General features: G+C 38.1%; 3 protein-coding genes and 1 long non-coding RNA gene across 5 annotated transcripts; 1 reads left to right on the top strand and 3 right to left on the bottom strand.

The window, feature by feature from the left end:
• Positions 1-16: 16 nt before the first annotated feature.
• Positions 17-4,689, top strand: LOC120486084 (uncharacterized). The gene is made up of 4 exons (XM_039681936.2): positions 17-481; positions 1,138-1,725; positions 1,817-2,004; positions 3,993-4,689. The coding sequence occupies exons 1-4, from the start codon at positions 473-475 to the stop codon at positions 4,534-4,536; spliced, it is 1,329 nt and encodes a 442-aa protein (XP_039537870.2). The 5' UTR covers positions 17-472; the 3' UTR covers positions 4,537-4,689.
• LOC148976901 (uncharacterized) lies at positions 4,179-7,476 on the bottom strand. Its single transcript, XR_016145895.1, has 2 exons — positions 7,175-7,476; positions 4,179-4,216 (listed from the first exon to the last, which is right to left on the bottom strand). It is a non-coding gene; the product is annotated as an uncharacterized LOC148976901 (long non-coding RNA).
• On the bottom strand, positions 5,169-6,820 carry LOC148976902 (uncharacterized). The gene is made up of 2 exons (XM_089118142.1): positions 6,811-6,820; positions 5,169-6,597 (listed from the first exon to the last, which is right to left on the bottom strand). Exons 1-2 carry the CDS (start codon positions 6,818-6,820, stop codon positions 5,306-5,308), a joined length of 1,302 nt encoding a protein of 433 aa, XP_088974268.1. The 3' UTR covers positions 5,169-5,305.
• Positions 7,477-12,947: 5,471 nt separating the features above from the next.
• stx12l (syntaxin 12, like) lies at positions 12,948-20,573 on the bottom strand. Of its 2 annotated transcripts, XM_089118219.1 has the most exons (10): positions 20,417-20,573; positions 19,981-20,085; positions 19,698-19,767; positions 18,118-18,217; positions 16,692-16,824; positions 16,558-16,606; positions 16,063-16,159; positions 15,207-15,279; positions 13,521-13,603; positions 12,948-13,423 (listed from the first exon to the last, which is right to left on the bottom strand). In XM_089118219.1, the coding sequence occupies exons 2-10, from the start codon at positions 20,078-20,080 to the stop codon at positions 13,331-13,333; spliced, it is 798 nt and encodes a 265-aa protein (XP_088974345.1). In that variant the 5' UTR covers positions 20,081-20,085; positions 20,417-20,573; the 3' UTR covers positions 12,948-13,330. The 2 variants fall into 2 exon arrangements, with proteins under 2 accessions (XP_088974345.1, XP_088974346.1); XM_089118220.1 differs by lacking the exon at positions 15,207-15,279.
• Between the last annotated feature and the right edge of the window lie 924 nt (positions 20,574-21,497).

Here is a 21,497-nt window from a genome sequence, read left to right as displayed (position 1 = left end):
CCACGACCACGTGACGACGCCATGCTGGACGGCAACATCACTGGATGCACAGGCTAAACACAGTAGTAGATGAGCGGGAAATTTGATTAGTTTTTAAAACAGTTTAACTTAGTATAAGATACCACTAAACTGCATGGCTTCTTCTACTGAAAAAGTTGTCGTGCCGTTATCGGTCGAGGTAGGGCATCTGCTAGGTCCTCACAAAGAGCGGTATTTGGAGAAGTTAGAGATCGCCGGTTTGGATACCGACCCATAACTTCTTCCTCCCTCAGCTTTTACGGAGCTCATTAAATCAACGGATCTGCCCGACTTCGGCCCACACGATTTGTACCACTATGTGGTAAACGGGGTATCGCCATACACGGGAGCTGATCTCAAAGCATTTAAAAGTCTGGATGCTTACCAGTTCTTTGTAGCTGGCTGGGTAACAGGTACGCGATGCTACGCTAACGGCGGGGGGAGCTACCTCATAATGGCAAAGGTAAGACATCAATATATGGTTTATTTTGTATTAATATCTATTTTTTACTTAAGTAAATATTTATATAACACGTAGCCTATGATTTTAGAGGACATTGTCGGCCGTGGCTTTTAAATGTATGCCTGGACCATAGACTGTAAAAAGGCCTGGACGCATCCCTGCTCTGGGAAGTGCAGTCATTAATGATCGATCACACTTTAATCCATGCAGTAAACCACGGAGTATCCGTGATCAGTAATAGCCACATATAATTGAAACATTTAGCCATCTTTATGTTGTTATATTTACTGTAGCCTATGTTAAAATTTGACCTGGTAAACACAGCGTTGTGATTAAGATGTATTCACAAGGTGCATTTATGGTGTCACTGCAACAGTAAACAATAACATTTATGTAAGAATAATGTTTTTATGGCACTTTTTAATGTAGGTGCATTATAGCCAGTAAACCACGGAGTGTGATCAGTAGGCACACATAATTGTAACATCTAGCCATCTTTATCTGTGATATTCACTGTAGCCTATTTTAAAATTTGACCTGTTAAACAGCATTGTGATTAAGATGTATCCACAAGGTGCATGTATGGTGTCACTGCAGAAGTAAACAATAACATACATGTAAGAATAATGTATTTATGCCACTTTTTGTAATTGTAGGTGCATCATAGCCAGTCACTGTCTGAAACCCAACTTCAACCATGGGTATCTTTGAAGAAGGATGGGACAGTTTTGTGTGGCCACTGTACATGTAAAGCGGGCCTGGGAGAGGTGTGCTCCCACGTAACAGCTTTGCTGTACGCAATAGACTCTGCTGTCAAACATCTGGGAGACAAAAGCTGCACTGATGGGCCCAGACAGTGGGGACTTCCTCCTTTGAAAGCAGGCAAGGCTTTGTACGAAGAAGGGTCAGGAATTGATTTCTCAAATCCTGCCAAAAAGCGTTGTGGTGTAAACAACCAAAGCCATTCAGGTTGTCCTTCTGGGAAAAAAGTGGGTGTGTCTGCAGCAGCTATAGAAGAATTCTACAAGGCTCTGGATAATGCAACTCCAAACCCTTCTGAGAAGAGTGGTATACTACGCATATTGCCGCACTACTGTAAACAGTTTCAACCAAAGGTGGTGTCTCTGGGTCTACCACATCCCCTGACCGAGTTATACAGTGCTCAGAACCGGAAGCTGTCTGCCTCGGACCTTGAGAAGAAATGTGATGCAGTATTTAATGATATGGAAGTCACACCAGAGCAGGTATAGTCATCCCTCTTAATCTCATATGACTAAAATGTGCTTGAAGGTGTCATGTCATTAATTTCATCTTCTATAATTTACAATGTTGTAGGCAGTAAGAGTTGAGGAAGAGACACGACAACAGGGAAAGTCAAGGCTATGGTTTGACATGAGGGCTGGTAGGGTGACGGCATCTAGGTTCAAGTCAGCTGCAAGGACAGACCCTACAAATCCTTCAAAATCCCTAATTAGGCAGATCTGTTACCCTGACCTATGCAGATTTTCTACAGTTGCAACCAGGCATGTGTGACATAATGACACAAACAAAGATGTGCTTTGAACTTATGTTTCAACAATGGAAATGTATACATGTTGTGTTCTAATGTAGAGGGCCCCAGCTTTCTTAAAAAAAAAAAAAACATCAAAGAAACAAACACAAGACAAAGAAATGTTTATCATTGGAAAATTTATTGCAGTCAGTATTACAAATTATCAACATTAAATTACAAACATGCATCCCTCAATCTCTTTGAGTGCCCTTACCTATTTTTAATAACTTAAACTTCCAACATGCCAGCTGTGTGGAAAAAAAGACTCACGTCAGTATTGAATTCTCTTTCAGGCTTGAACAAAACATAACACGTACAAATTATGCCAAAATGTCAGTTTTGTTGAGTGTCCTCATAAGATCAGTCTTAAATGATTTAAATAAAGTTTTAAATTAACATAGAGAGTGAAGTGCACACTGCCGCAACAGCTTTTTATAAGCGATGTAAAAAAAATTGTTTTCAAATTAGCGCCAATTCAAGGCACAATAACAAAACAGTGCTGCTACGCACGACCACCATTAAAGGGATAGTTCACTTTGAAATTAATTTTTGATGTGTTTTATATCTTACCTCAAGGGCATCCAAGATGTTGGTGTCTTTGTTTCCACAGCATTTTGAACTTTGACATTTTTCGGTCAAACCGTTCTTGTCTGTCAGGCATATAATGGAGGTCTATGGGGTCCACCTCAGAGCATGCACAGAGAAGTCCAAATTAAACATGATTTAATGACTCGTAAATGTAAGTACACATTGATGGACTAAGACCAATCCAATGTCCAACTTGACCGAACTGAACCGTGTCCAACGTTCCGTCGGTAGTGATCGCTTGTGTGTGTACGTCACTCAATGTTTACACATAGATTTTGGACGTTTTACCTTTCACTAAACATATTTAGATATATCGAAATAGTAAAACTTCCGAAATCTCTGTGTAAACAATAAGTGACGTACATGCGCAAGCGATCACTACCGACGGAATGTTGGACACGGTTCAGTTCGGTCCAGTTGGACATTGGATAACTGATTCAGATCACTTGGATGTGGCTGTGGCTACACAAGGTAAAAACGATATAAATATTGTTCGTTTTCTCACACAAACCTCTCGTTTCGTGTCTTAGGCCATCAATGTGTACTTACATTTACGAGTCATTAAATCATGTTTAATTTGGACTTCTCTGTGCATGCTCTTTGAGGTGGTGACCATAGACCTCCATTATATGACTGACAGACAAGAACGGTTTGACCTAAAAATGTCAAAATTGAAAATACTGTGGAAACAAAGACATCTACATCTTGGATGCCCTTGAGGTAAGATAAAACATACCAAAAATTAATTTCAAAGTGAACTATCCCTATAATGCATGCCCGTGCAAACGCGCATTTTACTTTTGCCTTTAAATTAGTGAAATTTATCTTCACTGTCACATCCCTACTCCTAAGGACTGAAGTTTGAAGTCTGAACTTAAAAATAAATTGTGGCACAGGCATATCACTTATTCTCCTCATTTATTCTAAGTGAAATAATTGATCTATTTTTCAGGGGTGAATGTCTGTATACATTTTTAAAATTATATATTTATGGTAGAATCAAATGTTGTTTGTCTTTTGTATTGCCTTATCTACAACACATGAGTGTAATAAGATAAAGGCAGTACAGGAGAGAGACATTTATTTGATTTCAATGAAATCAAAAAGCCAAAATATTGGCATATCGAATATTGGCCAACATCTAATATTGTGCATCCCTATACCTGTTATATTTAATTCACATATTTGTAAACGACTATGATAGAATAAGAATATGATACAAGAGAATATTATGTGCTATTAAAATTAGGCCAATTTTGGGTACTGACATCTATAGTACTTATAGTTCTTAGGAAATGAGAGAACAAATCCAATGAAAAGAGCACTCAAAGAGTTACGATGACTTAATAACATTATTTTTCTAATTTACAGATGGGGATGTGAACATGAACAAAAAGCCAGAGAAACGTATGAGGCGTACGCTGCACAACATCATCAAGACCTAAGTGTTCGTGATGCCGGTCTCCACATTGATACCTCCCGTCCCTACCTTGGAGCATCTCCAGATGCCTTGGTGTCCTGCTCCTGCTGTGGCGATGGTATTTTGGAAATCAAGTGCCCACACTGTGCCAAAGACACCGGAGTCCTCAGTGCCACTGAAAAGAAACATTTCTGCATTGAGAACACAGATGGTACACATGCACTTAACAGAGATCATCAATACCACTACCAGGTGCAAGCCCAGTTGTTTGTTACGAGGCGAAAGTTTTGTGACTTCATGGTGTGGTCTACATCTGATTTTTTCATTCAGAGAATTTTTCCTGATGCTGACTTTTTTACAGAAGCAGTGCAGAATGTCGAGTCTTTCTATAGGTCAGCCATTTTATCCGAGTTATTGGCTAAGAAGTATACATGCCCAGATAGACTGCTGTCAGACAAAACACAGTCCACAGACTCACAAGAATTGGAGGAGTAGTAGGGTGTTGTTCAAAACGAAGTGAACAACGAGAATTGTTGGCTCTTTGTAAATTATAGTGTTGTCTAGACCTACTCTATTTGTAAAGTTTTTCGAAATAACTCTTGTTATGATTTGATACTACTAATAAAATTGAATTGAATTATTTAGTAAGATTTGCCCGTGTGTAATTCTACATACATTAAATATCCTTTTATAAGGGACAACAGGACGGTCAAAAGGTTGAGCGCTGGTTTATTTTACAAAAAACATCTTTCAACACGTTTATAAAAGCCAACCTAAATTACATAATGTACACTCATATACAACTTCTTTTATCAATCAATCAATCAAATTTTATTTGTTGAGCGCTTTACATCAACCAAAATGTGCACAAGGCGCTTTCCAGTAAAAACATCAATAAACAACAATATATAAAAACATAAGAGTAGATAAAATAGCAGTTGAAACAGGACGGAAGCTACATATTAAAAGCTTGTCTGAATAGACGTATTTTCAACTGCGATTTATAATGTTTGTCCTGCATGTTTCAGTTAAATACATGTGAATGTGTTAGGGAACTGACGCATGACAATTTTTACTTTTTCCAATATAGGTTCTATGCAACTTATAACTTAACTCATTTCATTTCAGCTGATTTTAATAGATAAGTAAAGAATTGATTGTTAATGTGCTAGTACAACTATTTACACTGGAAATTGTTACTCAAAGTGCTTTCAAAAAACGTAGAAACCTCTCTGTTAAAGAATAACTGGGGTTTTTTTTTCAGCTAATCTATTGGCACCACTGAGGGGCACAGATTCGTTAGGGCACAAGCCACTCTAACTATTTTGTCAAGAGAAGTGAACTCCTCTTCTTCTGATGACTTAATCAGAAGACTAATGGGCACAGGTCCATGCAACATTCTGTACTTGGATCGTGCTTGACCAATTACCCTCTCAACATGTATGCGGACTGCTGCAAGTTTTCTGGAATCTTCCAGTTCGACAGCGCCCAGCTGTTTTTTCCCCCGTGTAAAGGCAGGAGTTTCAACCCTTGCACAGTACAAGCCAACTTGTTCCTGAATCCTAAAGCCACGGTCTGCTAGGATCAAGTCTCCTGGTAGGAGATTATCCAAAAACCCACTGTTTGCTGTAATGTGAGCATCAGTTGACCGCCCACCCCAGCCCTTGGAGATGAAGGAGATTATCCCTTGTGGAGTTATACCTATTAGGTATTTTATGGTGTTGTGTGATTTATACTGAGAGTATGTCTGGGCCCTTGCCTTCAGATCTTTAGGTCTGTCAATGGTAATTTCAAAACAGTCTATTACTGACATGCATTGCTTGAAAGACTTTCTGAAACACATTGGCAGAGATGTTTGGACATCATCTCTGTCAGGCCATACCACACACACAGGTACTAAGTTGTCATTTAGTATATTAATGACATTTGTAAAAACTCTTGAAATTGTGGACATATGAACACCAAACAGATATGACAAAAAAGCAATCGGCAGGTTAAGCCTGATCCTCATTAATGTCAACAGTAGCTGGTGGAAGATGGTGATGTTTGCTGTATTCTTAAGTAAGGGAGTTATTAAGTCAATCACAGCCATAAACACTTTATAGTTGGGCAGTCCTGTAAAGGTTTTAAGTTTGTCGCTGTTTTCAAAAGTGCTCTGTTCCAGGTCTGAGGGCTTCAGCTTCTCCTTCAGAGCAAACGTATCACCCCGGAGTTGCTGACACTCAAATTCAAGAGACTCAATGTAGTCTGAAGTGAGGTTGGTTTGGCACATTGCATCACATTTACCATTAGTTTCACTGATACTAGCCTCTTCTACAATCGCCTCCTCTACAATCTCGTCCTCAACCTCATGTAAAACATTCATCTCAGCTGACAGATTGAGAAGTGCCCTGGCAGCTTCACGTTTGGATGACTCCTGACGCTTTTTTTTCTTCATTGCCTCTCTGACCTCATACTTCCCTAGACTGCCCAGGGCTCGCCGCTTCTCAGGGGACTTGGTGTGCGCAAACACTGACGGCACATAATCAGGGGATAAAGGGTCATCACTCTTCTTTCCTGATAAAAGAAATCAACTGCCTGAGAGTACCACCAAGAGGGAGCTTAGAACCATTGTCCCAGCCCATATAACTATCCTGACACTTCATCCATTTTCTATTTGTTCAGTAAATTCCTGTTAAATGACAAAAACAAACTCTGGATGGGAAAGGTGTAATTCACAATCACTTTGGAAATCAACTATATAATCAGACAAACTTGTACACAGTTTACCTGTCAGCATTTTAACAGTTTGTATCCAGCTGCCAGCTAACGTTAACTGTCAAGTGTAGTGTTAAAAAGCCTCACAGGCACAATGTTTATGTTGCCTCTAACGTAAGTTTATGAGCATCAGAGAGAAGCATAGACATTTAAATGCAAAATCTGCGTTGTTTATTTTTTGTATGAGATAACGTTACAGATGACACTGTTAGAGACGGGCGATCAGTGTGAATGGGTAGACTGCACAGCCTTACGCTAGCTGGTAGCACTTGCTCATTAATGTTAAATGACAATTTGACTGGGTCTCCATTTGGACATGGATGACGGTATGGTATTACAAAAAATGAATTACACGTAACTAGGAAATGATTCTTACCTTGTAAAAAATGCTCGCTGCAAATCCTGGAGTACTTGGAGGGCTGCCAGTCCTTTCGTCTGATAGCAGCAATCCATCGATGCCTTCTCTCCCCATCAAATGGAATGCGATAAAAGGATGTATTGGCTTTACCCTGTCTATTTGCACACCCCACGGCACAACACGAAATAACCATTTTATACGAAGAACGAACACAAACACGTACTAGTTTGGCTTGCCGTCCGTCTACAGAATAGCTCTTCCGCCGTCCGTCATGGCGTTCAGAATTCGCGCGAGTAGAGCGTGACGTCACGTGCAAAGGGTCTATAGTATCCAGCTGCAGACCCGCAGCACCACCAGTTTCACCACTTGCCAGTTTCAGAACCCCAGTTTCAGAACCCCAGCGCCAGAACCGGAAGTGAGGGGCGGCGTTAGATTCTAACCAACACCAGCGCCAGGAACGTAATTGAGGGGCGGAGCTTAGATTTGAAACCTTATAACGCCACCTAAATAGAGCAACGCCACTTTTTCGTCTAGTTTGTCATACTGTGAGTGTTAATGAACAAAAAAAAGGCTACGTGCTTACTTGGTGATTCCACGAGATAGTGGTATCGTTAGATGTCTGAATAGTCCATATTTGGCCGCTGTGTGGGGTCATTAATCCAGTTTTCGACCATTTCAAAGGAACACCTCTGTAACCCCGTATTCAGTAACGTTAGCTTCTTTAAGTTTGTGCCATTTTTGCTATCAAGAAACTTTGCAGATCTAGTGCAAGTTCTGTTCTCATGGGAATCCGTTTGTTTTCCCATAGACAGTATAGAGGTGTTTTCCCCCAAAAGGGGGCGTTACCCATCGATGACGCAAAAGTGGCGTTGGTCTGGTTTTCAAAATTATATAACTCATTAGACCTCTGTGATATTTTATGTTCTATTTATTTATTTATTTATTTATTTATTGTGTTTACAAAAATATTAAATTGTTTTGATATTGAAGATGTATTTGTAAGATGATTTTGATTGTTTAATAAAAAATAAATAAAAAAAGCATGGGTATTTTTTTTATAAAATATACTTTATTTTACAAGAACATGTGCAGCATGCATTTTTCGTGTAAAATAATGACAAAATCTAAAAAAAGAGAAAATTCGGCATTATTTTGTTAAAAATCTATACAAAAGGACCAATTCAATCCAAGCCTGTTTTATCACAACAAATTTGTTTAAATTTAACTTACAATGTATCAAATGAGGAACTCAAGGCCCAGTTTGTCCACATGCTTGCTAAAATAATTATAATGCAAGCAATAATAATAATTCCGCCCCTCCTTCACTTCCGGTTCTGGCGCTGGGGTTCTGAAACTGGGGTTCTGAAACTGGTGGTGCTGCGGGGGTCTGCAGCTGGATATATCTCGTGCAGGGAGCCGGTGGAAGAGATGAGTCCCCCTGAAGAAAGAGATGTTTTTTTTTTTTATGGTAAAAAAGATATAAACAAGAGTCTCATTTTTATGTTAAATTTGATCGTATTTCTTGGTAAATTTTACATACATAAATGGTCTGGAAGGACACCTAACATTTACCACTTTAAAGCTGACTTGAAAATTTACTTTGAAACACTGAAGGTCTCTCAAATCGCAAAGCAACCAGAACGATGGACATCTTCAAAGAATTGAACTCCTCTTATTTAATGTAACTATAGGCTATATGTATACTGTGTATACCTACCTCCTTTATGTTAGGCTATGTTATGTTTCTTTTTTTATTTTTTATATGTAATCCTAATGTTCTTTAATTTCATTGATAAGAATGTTAACTTCAATGTTTCATATTGCATGATGCGTATAATAATTTGGAAAATATATGTGAATTGTTGTTTCTAATGTATTAATATATAATTTTGGAAATAAAAAAATAAAAATAAAAAAAAGATTGCAGGTGGAGCGCTCAGGCTGACTCCTGATTCTGTCTTCACTAAAGCAATCATTGATTCTGTCAAATCTGGTGTAGAATCTCAAATATTGAATAATCATGTCAGCACCAGCTCATATGATTCCTCATTTCCCTCTTCAATATCAAACGTTTGATGAGGAACAGGTGAAGAGATTATCATGTGACCCGGAGGCTCTAGACCCTTCCAGAGCTGAGATATTGAGATACATTATAAATATTTATCCATTATAAATATCTCAATATCTCAGCTCTGGAAGGGTCTAGAGCCTCCGTTTCTGCACTCAGGTCTAAGTCTCATGGCCCTCTATCAGAATCCAGAGTTTAAAGATGATTGGAGAAACTTTTTTTTTTTTTTTGATTATCATGTGACCCGGAGGCTCTAGACCCTTCCAGAGCTGAGATATTGAGATCCCACGTAGCATTTATGACATTATAAATATCTCAATATCTCAGCTCTGGAAGGGTCTAGAGCCTCCGTTTTGGCACTCAGGTCCCTCACCTCCATTTCTGCTATATAATGCAATAAACACAGCTGTTTAAGTAATGTAGATGTAATCGTAAAAGATGTAAATATAAAAATAAAATAGAAAACTGTTTTTAAAAGATCTTTTAGAAAGGTGTGGTGTTTTTTGAGGCTTTGCCAGTGATGCTTGATTTCTTTCAAGACAACACTCTGAAGTTACTCCCATTATACATAAAAAAAATACATGTAACAAGACGTGTTGATGATATCATATTATTAAAAATATTCTTACATAGATACACATTGATGAAATAAAAAGACACAACCCTGTCTCTTTTTGTTAAATTTGAGTTTTATTAATAAATGTGAGAGCAGTAACCTGGTTCCCTAAGGAACATCTTCTTCCATCTTCTCCCGTCATGTTCAGTGTAGGTCAAAACACTTAAACATTTCAGTCCCTCTCCATATAAACTGGTTAAATGTAATGTAATCTCATGCACAGTGTTGATCCTGGATGTTGTTCATCTCGTGATGAGCTTATGTTAAATATTAAAATTAAAACCTTTTCAACGGACTAAAAACACATTTCTCCAATTCCCCAATATAGACTACTTGAGAATAGCAATGAAGTAAATTGAGTGTTTTATACCCCCAAAATTACATACAAAACATATTTGTCCTGTTAATAAAGGTAGCGTGTACAATCCAACATTTTTCCAGGAGTAAAAAGGAGAATGTCAGGCAGTGTGTTTGGCTGAACGTCTCAGTAATGAGGCATGAGATCATGACACCGGGACGCTACTGTTCTCCTTGGGACACAAATCAGGTTGTTTCAGTTTTATTCTGGTTGAAAATAACTCCTGGTTAACAGCCCAACACACACACACACACACACCACAGTCTGGCAGCTGAAGGTGCCTTTCATTCACACTCTGGGGTAAAACACACTTCACCTGAGGAGGAAATTGAGGACAAACCGTCTCTACAGACTCAGGGATCAGTGGAAGTGTTAAAACATGGCATGCTTTGAATCTCTGTGCTTATTCTCTGTTTAAACATGGAGATCGTAGTAGAGTGTGTGTGTGTGTGTGTTGTAGACAGAGTGTGTTGGAGAGTCAGACATGAGCTGGCTATCAGACACCAGCACTCTATATATAGATCCACACCCCAGTCCCCGGATCCGTGTGTGTGTGTGTGTGTTTGCCCTTGCTGCTGGTTTGTGTCTGTAAGATCCGTCTAGCTTTCTGTTTTGAATCTCCATTTTACTATCGTTCCTTGTTGTTTTTGTTTGCTAAATTGAACTTACTCCTCAACATATATTAGATACTGTCTAATCACGTTAATCTTACAATCGATCATATTTCCTGTTGCACAGTGAAGTTTTGTGTCAGAGTCGGACACACGTGTCGAGTTTAGACTCGAGTGTGTGATTAAAATACACCACAACACCATCTGTCTGTGTGTGTGTGTGTTAAGGTGACCAACTGTCCTGTTTTCCCAGGACATGTCCTGTTTTCATATAACAATATAACCATTTTCTATCCATACAGAGGAGGCATAACCTACTTTAAATGTATTGAAATTAACAAGGTATCTTTGAGTAAACTTCGAGTATCATTTGAGTTTGCTGGTTTTTGGTAATCAAAATATGGTCACCCTAGTGTGTGTGTGTGTGTGTGTGTGTGTGTGTGTGTGTGTGTGTGTGTGTGTGTGAAACCCACGCTACTGTTCTTCTCAACACATGATCTCAGCTGATTATCTTCCTCAGAGAAACCCGGTTACTAATGAGTAAATCCTGCGTATTAATACACTGATACACATTATAAAATGGCTAACAATATGGAAACAAATGAATGGTTTTACTAGCATGCAATTGGGGGGGGGGGGGGGGGGTTAAGAAGCTTACAATAAATACTGGATATTAATTTAAATTTTACTCTGTCTCATTTAAGAAAACATTGATTTAAAAATCTGTAGTTTTTATTTGGACTTACAGTAATAACCTAATTAAACACACACACTCACAAATTTCAGGACCACCGACTCTTTTCACTGAACATTTCCTTTGTTCTCATGATTTCTGCAAAAATAATCTCTGGAGCAGCAAATGAAAAAGATCGAAGGGAAAAGTATAGTCTCATATGAAAAGATAATATGTAATAAACATAAATATGACAAACATAACATTACCTTCCCTACACACACACTCTCTCTATTTCTATATGGCTGTCTTTGCTATTTTAAAGACACAATGATGTTGTTTTATAAGAGCCTAAAAACCAATCCCCCATTCCTGAGATCTGATATAAAGGTTGCTCCAGGACCAATAAAAATCATTCCCGGTGAAACTATGGTCAGTGGTCAAATTAAAATAATTTTACATGAAATTAAGGAAATGTGTGCACTTGTGATGTATCAAACAAAGGGATGAGCTAAGAAACAATGCAGAGTCTCCAACTCCTACACACTCCCTCTACACACACTTCAATCATACTCAACACTGTCCCAGAATGCCGAGTGAGGTGTGTGATAATCAGTGGAGGACATTGGGGGTGTTTGGACTGATCATGCATATTATTAATGACGCAGAAGAACCACTCGAAAATAACTCCAGCAGGCTCTTCAAACTCAGCATTATCTTCAGTAATTATGATAATCTGTGATGCTGAAACAGATCTGAGCAACAGAGCACAACCTGGAGGATTGGGTCAGCATCGGTGACCTTTGACCCCTGATGACCCCAGTCACTGGTGTTTATTGTGCGCCACCTGGTGGATGAACAGTTACATTGCGCTTTGCTGCCCTACTTAAATCAGTTTATTCCTAAGAATATAGGACCAAGACATTATTTATTATTATTTAACATGTTTATATTTTTTGATGATTTGTAAAGCTGACGGAGGCTTCGAAATAAAACCATTACAAGTAAAACCTATATTTGAAGGATATAACCTGCACTAGTTTTCAAATGTGATTTTTCTCTTTTGCTCACCAAAATTTTATTTAATCACAAATACAGTAAAATATTAAAATATATAAAAATAGTAAAATATTATTCCAGTGTAAATCAGTTGTTTACTATGTGAATATATAGTAAAGTGTAATTTATTCCTGTGATCAAAGCTGTATTTTCTGCATCATTACTCCAGTCAGATGATCCTTCAGAAATCACTCTAATATGATGATCTGATGATCAAGAAACATTTATGGTTATCATCAGTGTTGAAAACAGTTGTGTTCTAGAAACTAAATAAATAAACTATTAATTCTACTTTATAATGGCACTTTTATTTGGAGTGTAAAGTCTTAAGCAGGATCCTCAACAACATTTCTCATTTCTCTGATCAACTGAAATATGTAGATAGGAAAAGCTGAAGAACAATGTATTAAAACTTATTTGATCTTTATTATGTGCTATCAAGAAATACATTTACTTGTGAGAATCAAAACACTGTGCATCAAATCATACACAACAACATCAAAACAGTTCATTTTAGTTCATTTAAAGAAATAAATATTTCTTAAAGTTAAGAGTTTTGCATAATTTCAGATTTACCAAGACCTGCAACGAAATACAAGTTGTAAAAGGAATTACATTCATGCAAACTGAATTCTTGTTTTAATGCTGTAGTGTATTTGCTCCAGATAATTCACAGACAAACGTTTTATATAGAAACTATTCTCTTACTATCAATGTCTCACACACACAGACACACACAGACACACACCGGAGCAGGATCCAGAACTTCAGTCAGCTTCAGCTCTCATCTTATCTGATTGCTTGCCAAATGATTATAGCAAAGATGGTTGCCACTAGCGACATGACAAGAGCCAGAATACACATCCTCTTGCGGGATTTTCTCTGAAAAGGAAAGAAAACACAATCACGAACAGTCTCTACCAGCACTGAGACGTTAACATAGCGTCTGTCACAATGTGTGCAGGTGTGGTGGTCATACCTGATAGTAAGCGGCGTGTTGGAGCTGCTCGGCCCCTCGCTCCACATGCACCTCGGCGCTCTCCACGTTAGCTTCAATGCTATCTGTGTATGATGACACAAGGAAAGCAGGCTTTATAAAGGGTTAGTTCACCCAAAATTGAAAATTAAGTCATTAATTACTAGGGCTGGGTAATAAATATCGATTCTCATTTTTACGAACCGATATCGATTCTTAAATCTCAAGAATCGATTAGTCATCCTGTTTCATTTGAATGAATGGATCATTGTATCGCGGCTGCGCGCATCCAAAAAATCGCAATAATCTTTGTCCTTTGTTACTATTGATATCAAACAAAGTCTCAATTTTCAAATTACGTCCATTTTCTTTAGAAATTCAAAAACATAAATAGTGTTTTTGGCGCTGTGGCGTGAGATCGCTCTGGAGAAGCAGCAGCGCTGATCTCTCTTCCGGGTTAATAATACCAGTCACAGCGCCAAATAAACATGAATGAGCATCTGAAAGTGTGTTAAAGATAGAGTACAACTTATCCAAATCCGGATCATGTCACATTGATTCGCTCAATCAGCGTTTCAACCGTGGAAAGACGTCAGTTAAACAGCTTGAAATCAATGTCATCGTCATATTTACCTCAGAAAACCCACATAAACTCGTTAGTCAGCTAGAAAAAATAACTCTAGAGAGGAGCATTTTGCTAAATATATACACCATATTACATATGCATTATTATCTTAATGTTCTTCAATATTTAATGCATATTTGAATAAATCTGGCAAGTTTTTATGACAGCCACCATTTAAATGTTTATATTTCATATAATCTTCTTATTATAAAAATAAATAAAAGTGTAATTTAAGTGATTCATTCATTATTACCTTCATATTAGGCTAATGAAGCCTATAGGCTACAACTAGACTCCCATAGTTTACAGCATTAGTTCAGAGATTTGATTTCCTTGAGAAAAATTGCCATTTATTGTAACTGATATCCAAAATAATCGATATTGAATCGAATCGAATTGCAAGCTTGTGAATCGAAATCGAATCGAATTGTGATATTTGTCTCAATACCCAGCCCTATTAATTACTCACCCCCATGCTGTACCAACCCCGTAAGACCTTCGTTCATCTTCGGAGCACAAATGTTTGATTAAATTTGAGAGCTGTATCACTACCACATAGGCTGCCTAAGGGACTGGCTCTTGTCGGCCCAGAAAGTCAATGCAGAAAATGTTTAAATATCACATGTGACTACCGTGGCTCACCGTGGCTCGCGCATGCGTCGTGGAAATCTAAGGAAGTCTCGTTTCAGGCCAACAATGAAGAAAAGGAATAGTCGAATAAAGTCGTTATCTTTGTTTGCTTTTTCGCACAAAAAGTATTCTCGTCGCTTGATAAACTTATAGATGAGCCACTGTAGTCACATGGAATATTTAAACATTTTCTTCATTGACTTTCTGGGCCGACAAGAGTCATTCCCTTAGGCAGTCTATGTACAGCTCTCAAATTTAATCAAAAATATCTTCATTTGTGTTCCGAAGATGAACGAAGGTATTACGGGGTTGGTACAGCATGGGGGTGAGTAATTAATGACTTAATTTTCATTTTTGGGTGAACTAACCCTTTAACATGTGTGAACGACTGAACCTGTGCAGAAATAGGAAGAGAGAGAACTAGTCTAACCCACCTATCATGTCCCCTTGGTCATGGATCATGACTGCGAGATCCTTGAAGATCTGATTCACATCCATGATGTCTGACTGAATCGAGAGCAGAAGGCAGCTGAGACATTGTACAATAACTCATCCCCCAAATGACATTATCAACAAGTGATGACAAAGTGGTAGAGATGTTTCAGCAGAATTCATGATGAAAAACTACATTGCTCATAATGCAGCACAGAAAATCCCACCAATCAGAGAGTTGAAACTAGAAAAACATGTCAAAAGAGCTCTTTAGCTCGGCCACTCTCTTGAAGCTCTGCAAATGATGTAATCGAGTCTTCCTATGCTCTCAAAAGTTCACAGTCTCGCATCTTTGTATTTTTCTCCGATTTTTTTTTTTGCTTCAAATCAAAGCTTGCTTTTTTAATCCCTATGGGAGAAATGAATGGAGAAAAAATACTTCGGGCACTAATTTATACTCGACAGTGATTGGCTATTTATTTATTTTTATACCAATGGAGGCAAAAAATCTATTGTTTTTGTGTCCTGTCCTCTTCTCTATTCACTCAGACTCGCCGTATAGAATAGTTTTCCGAACGGTTGTAATTACATCGGCATATCTGACACGATCACAGTAAATTCGGTAACATTTTATGCTGTTAACTTACAATGGTGAAATTACAAAGAAGAAATCCACATTCTGAGACATGAAATGAATAACTAGGAATTCAAAATTAAATCATCCTTCTCCCATTCCCCAAATAAGTGTTGGGTACGCTCTGGTGATTTTATACCAGATTAGCTTGAATTAGCATATGGGTCTTGAAGAAAAGATGATTTTGGTACGCTGATGATGTCATACAGGAAGTGCTCACTCACCTCCAGCTGACGGATATTGGTCTCTCTCTCTTTAATAAGCTCCAGGTCCTCTTCAGTGACAGGCTCCTCATCTATCTGCGTTCGCCACCCTTCATTTCTTTTCAAATAAACATTTCGCAATCAGACCCACATTGTTCAGATTTGATTCTTACTCTTATTGAAACTCATGTAATCAGTTATTCACCTTCATGTCAATCTAAAGAGTGATTGTTTCTTGCACAAGTTCAAACGTGCTGTTTTATCTTTCTTGCCAATTATCAAAGCCATAAAGAACTAAGTTTGGCACAAATCAAATATTCCCCCTTAGTCCAGGCCGTTCACATCATCATTTTCTAAATGCTTTAAGGTTTTGTCACAGGGCTTTTAGCAGCATAATGTCGGCCCGCTGTCTGAGTGAATGATGACAGAAGCTCCACTTTTGGGTGAAACTCTTCTCACGCAGATTTGAACACTTCAACAGAGACTCAATGAACTCAAGGAATATGTTGAACCTACTTTTCAAATGTCACAAGCTGTTCGTCTTGACTGAGCTCATCAACCTGCAAGATTAAAGGGTTTTTTTTACTAAGGTAACGACACATAATAAAATCAGCAATAGATAATGATGAAATGTGTGTTATTTTCCTGCAGTCTGGATCCGCCTCGCGCCCGGGCTACGGACTCGCGCTCCCTCTCCGCGGCTCGACGCTGAACCACCTGGAAGTTGTTGAGCGCGGCGGAGAAGTCGTTCATCAGGCGGTCCTTCTGGATCCGCTGCTGGCGCTGTGAGAAGACTAGCGTTAGCATGTCGAGCCGATTTATCCCGGTGTGATAAATTCTAGAGCCCGATTGATAAAGGATTTTGAAGGCCGATACCGATACAAATATTTTTGGGTTTTAAAATCCGATATATATATATATATTTTTAATTAAATATTGTTGGATTCCACACACATGTAAAAGAAAAGCTAACTTTTCTGCACAAGATACGTTTGATACTTTTTCTCTGTGTCTAAATGTTCACTCCTCGCAAGTATAACTTACATTTTACAATGCAGGGACTGTAACTAGAGATATGCTAGCTATAAATACAGTAATCATTACTTTATTTAGGCAGAAAAAGTTCATTGTGGTTTCCAAGCTCATTAGCGGTCTTAGCAATAGATAACATCATACTGCAAATTGTAAAACATACATTTTCAATATAACAGGCCAAGGAAAGATGATTAAAGCATGTATCGTCCGTTTTTATTTTATGTTTTTTTAATATCAAATTACCGGCCATTATAACTGCCGATACCGATATTATGGAAAATGCCTAATATCGGCCGGCCGATATATCGCTCTGGCTCTAATAAATTCCCAACATAATATACATAATATCTCTTATTTATTACACGGCTCTGTGGAATGCTCGATTCTGATTGGTCAATCGTAACATCCGGCGGTATATTATATTATCACAGCCTGCAGCGCTATACACTCACTAGGAAGGTTTTTTCTTTGTGGAAGTTTTGCGTTTGCTAAGCTAATAAAGAATTCAAAGTCAGTCGAATCAATATTTTGTGTACAGTTATTTAATTATGCCATCCAGTATCGTGGACTCGCTCTCTCGTTTCATGCAAACGCAGCGCCATTTTGTGTCTATTGTTCTGTACACTGTTGGGTTATAAGATACAAAGAGGTACGATTTTAAAACGGTTTAATCAGAAATTAACATCTCTTATCCCCATAATTATTAATGTGGTGAAATGCTGTGTAATAAGTGTTATGACTGTATATCATATCTCTTAAATGTTGCCGCTGAAACTGTTCTCTCCGCGAAGCTTTGTGTTTAAAGACCTAATACAAATGTTCAAATCAGATCAATATTTTGTGCCTAACTGTTTACTTATGTGGCAAGTAGCCGAGTAATAAGCGAGATAATGTACATCCAGCCGGTTGTTATCTCAGAATAAACCCCTTCAGGCTGATGGAGAACCCTCCGCTTCGCGTCCTCATCACCCTGACGGGGTTATTCTCAGAGAACAGCCGGCTGGATGTGTGATGTAATAAGAGCGAGCGCAGTGTGCTCACCTGTTCTGAAGGGGACCGGGGCGGTGGCTGCGAGCCCAGCTCCTTCAGGTGTCTGTTGGTCTCTTTCGCTAGCTGGTTTGTGTAGTGCTGCATTTGCTGGCTGTGTGCAACAATACAGACATTTAGACCACCAGTGATTATGATTATTTATTACACTCTCTTCCCAAAAAAAAGCGTTTTAAAGACGTCAAATAGCCGTCCAAACAGATGCCAGACGTCTAGGCTAAAACACGGCAAATTTTGGGCTGTCAGTGGAAATTTAATAGACGTCTAAACCAAGTGTAGACTAGTCACCAATTAGATCACAAAGAAATTTTATGAGGGAAGAAATGAAACCAAACACCTTGTATTCACTGTTGACTTTGCTTACATGATGGAATATCAAACATCTCGCAAGTTATTCTGGCAAAAACGGCATAATGTTCAAGCTTATTTTGGCTAATAGCTGGACTATATCAGGTCTAAAGTTAACCTAGCTGGTGAAATGACAGATAATGCTGGAATTCATTGAATTTCAGACCAAAATGAGCTGAAATAGTGTGTCTGGGAAACTTTAGTTTTTCAGATAAAGCAGTTTTCCCAGTCAGTCTTGATAGTTAAGCGGTTGTTGTTTTTATCAGGTAGCTAGTCAAACAGCACTGCTCGCTAAGACTGGTAAGACTCGCTAAGACTAAGATATATCATTTATATATCGTTGTATGCAAATATATCCACGTAGCTTTTAGTGGACAGACGTTATTGATAGATTAGAGCAGTGTTTCCCAACCCTGTTCCTGGCGGCACACCAACACTGCGTGTTTTCTTTGTCTCCCTAATCAAACACACCCGATTCAACCCATCAGTTCATTAACCCACCTGATTATGAGCTGATGGGTTGAATCAGGTGTGTTTGATAAGGGAGACAAAGAATACGTGCAGTGTTGGTGTGCCGCCAGGAACAGGGTTGGGAAACACTGCATTAGAGTGACAAAGAAACAACGACGAATCAGTAATAAAAAGTAAGGAGTGCTTGATGTTAAAACAGTTATTAAAAGTGCAATATGTGGCAAAGGAGAACTCATATTTAGTATTCAAACACTGACAAGCGACTAAAAGGTAAAATACACACAATTTTATTTTTTTTTTAAATCTGATTATTCATTTAACAGGTGACAGCGGGTTTATTTAAATAAAAATTGAATTTCACAGTGTTCGGTATTTTATTTTGATTAATTTCATATTTTTATTTGAAATAAATATTCATGTATTTATGCTCATCTCTGGATATGCTCTGGATATACTCTACATTCGTTGTGATTGACTTTGAACAGATTTGTTGCTTAAGTTAACACTTCTGAATAAAAATTTGAACAAGTATTAAATCAATTCTATAAGTATTTTTTATTCACTTTGGCTAAAGTATTTATTTCAGTATACTGAGTGCCTTTGCTCCGAGTGTGGGATACACTCCCTACATAATATACAGTATATAATATCTCATATAATATATATAATATAATTATAATATCTCATATATAATAAATATAATATCTGATATAATATGAGTGAGAGCAGTCCGTGATGGAGGACACTGTACTCACAGTCTGTCCTGAAGCTCCGGTGTGTCCGGTCTGGTACCCAGTTGGAACAGCATGCTCTTGATTTGGCCAGCTATGCACAGAAAACACACATAATGAGACATTACAGCACTGAATTAAAGACTGCATACATATGCTAATGCTATTATACCCAGACAGCAACAGATCCGGCCCACATCTGGTACGCCTGGAATCCACATGTGGGCTGACACTATGTTGCTGTCTGGGATTGAGTTTTATTAGAACATTTATGACAAACGTAATCATGTAAGTGAAATATACTCACTGTTTTGTGTGATTTTCTGGATGTTTGAGCTGCATGTTTGAGTGAGATTGTTGAAATCTCTCGGCTGTGAGTGACAGCTGTCAATCATTCCGTAAGACATGATGACTGTAAACAACACAGCTGTTTCATCAGATGCCATCCAGTTTATGACATATAAATGTGCTTTGCCAACATTATAACGGACAATTGCATTATAGGTTACATGCTGTCATGCTTTAAAAAAATTAATAAAAAACGTAAATCAACCAGGCTGAGAAAATCTGAAAATACTGCGCATGCAAGACATTTCAAATGAGTTCGGGCTGACCAGGCCTTTGATCAAATATTTCCTATTTTTAATGTTATATGTCATCATATATAATGCAGTAACACTTGCAGTAATGCCAACATAGCGAACAGTTTAAAAAAAGAAAGCGTGAGAGAATGAATCGCGTACCTGTGATGCTCAGATGCGGGAACGCGCTGCTCTCCTCTCACAGAAATACACCAGACGCGTAGGAATGACGAACACGAACACATGCACGAGCCTCGAGTGGGCGGGGCTTATCGGGAGTTTCGACGGATCTAAATAATAGGGTCTATTCGCTTTGTTTAATATCTATTAAATTTCTCAGAACATTATCAATGTGTAAAATAATGTCTATAACCTTGCTGAAGCAGAAAACGTGCGACGTTGTCAAATGTTCTATGTTACTTTTCTCAACGCTTATCAAGGAGGACCAATCACAGTCGACTGTGGATTCTGTGTTTAATTATTGTGTAGAGTTTTCTAGTTAATTTTCCCGTTTATATGTCAGTTATTTACCAATCTTTGGAGGGAAAAAGGGGCCTAAAAGCTAAAAGTTTACCCGTTTCGAGCTCAAATGTCTCAATAAACATCAATGTGGGTGAATGGAGGATTCGGTGTTGAGCCACCGCGCGCCACCTAGAGGCTTTATATGGTTTTGTTTCTGTTTGAAGTCACTTTTCTCCTCTATGATTTTGACCCTAGTCTCCTCTTTTCTCATTTATGCCATGAAAATCTTATTTATTTTTATTTTTTAACATTTTCTTAGCGAATATAAGGTTCCATGTATCCTCTCTGCACTAATAAAAAGCCATAAAAATTGGCCTTATTTAATATATTTAATATAAAGTGCCTGTCTGTGTGTTTAGCTCTGGCAGAGTCAGGCTTCTGTCTCATGACTTTCACAGGATAAAAATCTCTCATGATCACATGACTCCAGTTACACTGAGCCTCACACACACACACACACACACACACACACACACACACACACACACACACACACACACACACACACACACACACACACACACACACACACACACACACACACACACACACACACACACACATGCTTATATGTTAAAATAAAGATTAGACTAAGAAGATAATAATAATCAAATCATGTTTTGAAGAAAATCAAATTAATTAATTAATTAATTAATTAAAAAAATGAATTAATACATTATTCTCACTCTAAGAAGTGGAACACGGAGAATTGTTCTTATTT

This window comes from Pimephales promelas, chromosome 12, assembly GCF_988280905.1.
Source record: "Pimephales promelas chromosome 12, fPimPro1.hap1.1, whole genome shotgun sequence".
Lineage (NCBI taxonomy): Eukaryota > Metazoa > Chordata > Actinopteri > Cypriniformes > Leuciscidae > Pimephales > Pimephales promelas.
Note: the sequence above shows the minus strand (reverse complement) of the source record. Positions and strands in the feature narration are given on the sequence as shown.